At 39.5% G+C, this 1,858-nt stretch overlaps 1 protein-coding gene across 1 annotated transcript; it reads left to right on the top strand.

The window, feature by feature from the left end:
* Nucleotides 1–356: 356 nt before the first annotated feature.
* On the top strand, nt 357–1,858 carry LOC145480356 (uncharacterized). The gene is made up of 2 exons (XM_081458673.1): nt 357–427; nt 931–1,858. The coding sequence occupies exons 1-2, from the start codon at nt 357–359 to the stop codon at nt 1,856–1,858; spliced, it is 999 nt and encodes a 332-aa protein (XP_081314799.1).

Here is a 1,858-nt window from a genome sequence, read left to right as displayed (position 1 = left end):
TGTTATCAAGTGTTATCTTGAAGTGCTACTTCCAAAATTCAAAGGGAAACAGTATAATGACCCTGTCATTCAAACCCACTCATCCCCCTGGGCATTTCACAGGGGTTAGGTCCCCACCATGGGGGCATTTGCTTTCAAAGGGCTACCCAGGGGTGGGGCATTTGACAATTTTCATTACAAAGAATTTTATCACAAAGAATTATAAATTCAATGTGGTACTTTTTAAATACAAAAGCATGATTTATTAAACATCAAAAGGATTAACTCTTAGTGAAGAATGTAGATGTAAATTCTTTTTCTGAGATTTAACCCTTTGTAAAGTTGCTTGTGTCCAGCACCACCCCCAAAAATTCATGATGGTCTTTCACACGCGAGAGAATCAATGTAGGACCAAAGGGCCTAGAATGTTTAAAAGGCACCTTGAGAGGTAAGTTATTGTTATTTTTATAATAACAACGGATTCTACATTCAAGGAGTTTTCTCTGCAAACATCACGTTTGTGAGTTTGTATTTGAGGAGACCAGTGTGCATTACTTTTGACCACGTATGAATCAATATTTCAATATGCTTTAACAGAAAAAGTAGAGTACATGAATATGAAGAGTCCAAATTAATCTTTAACAAGTTAGTCACCAAATAGAAGATGCTTTTTCATGTTATATTAGTGCTCATGAGTACAGAGCAATATCTTTATAAAACAAACATGCCATTTGGATACTATCCCATGGGTGGAACATCTGCACTTATCTCACGGCCCCGCCATGGAGATTTTCTGTGCACCAAAACAAACTGTCAAAAGCCCGGGGGGGAGATGAGCGGGCTTAGAATTGACAGCGCCATGAAGAACTGGGAGTTCTCAAAAGCAAATTATTGTAGATGACTACAATCTACATGGGAACCACCAATACAACAATCAGTTGCCCTTGAAAGCTACCTAGAAGAGGTGAAGAGTGAACTCGCAGACTTGAAACTCACAAAGCCTAAAAATAATCTATCACCCGCGGAACGCGCGGCTCTCAAAGCCTTAAAGCGTGACAGCGGAATTAATATTAAAAAGGCAGACAAAGGAACAACCACTGTTGTGATGAATACAGAAGACAAAAAACAAGAAGGTCAAATCCACCTAGACAACATAAACCACTACAGGCCTCTTGAAACACCCATGGTAATTTATACACAACATAGGGTTGAACAACTCATCAACGAGCTCTACCGTAGAAACCACATAGACGAAATCACTAAAAAATGGCTTTGTGAAACGCCAAAACCGCCTCGCATTCCAGAATTCTACATCCTTACTAAAATACACAAACCGACCCCGGTCGGTAGACCAATAATATCAGGGTGTGAAGGCCCAACAGAGAAATTATCATCATTTGTTGACAAACTACTTCAGCCTATTGCAAAACAACAGAAGTCTTATCTCAAAGATTCAACAGACTTCATTAATTTCATAGAAAAAACGAAAGTCCCAGCGGACGTTATACTTGTTTTAATGGACGTAACGAGCCTCTATACGAACATACCACAAGAGGAGGGAATCCAAACAGTATGCAGAGCATACGAAACATTCTACGTAAACAAACCTCCTATCCCAACACCACTACTAGAGCAATCGCTAAGGCTAATTCTACAGGAAAACTCATTCCAGTTCGCTGGAAAAAACTACCTCCAAATACATGGCACAGCCATGGGCACAAAGATGGCAGTAGCATTTGCTAACATCTTCATGAGTAAGGTAGAAGCAGAAATCCTAAGCCAAAGCGCATTTCAACCGCTCGTCTGGAAACGATATATAGACGACATATTTTCACTCTGGACTATAAACAGGGATGAAATATTACAGTTCATTGAATAA

This window comes from Orbicella franksi, chromosome 1 (assembly GCF_964199315.1).
Source record: "Orbicella franksi chromosome 1, jaOrbFran1.1, whole genome shotgun sequence".
In the NCBI taxonomy this organism is placed as follows: domain Eukaryota; kingdom Metazoa; phylum Cnidaria; class Anthozoa; order Scleractinia; family Merulinidae; genus Orbicella; species Orbicella franksi.
This window is presented reverse-complemented; position numbering and strand designations above follow the sequence as displayed.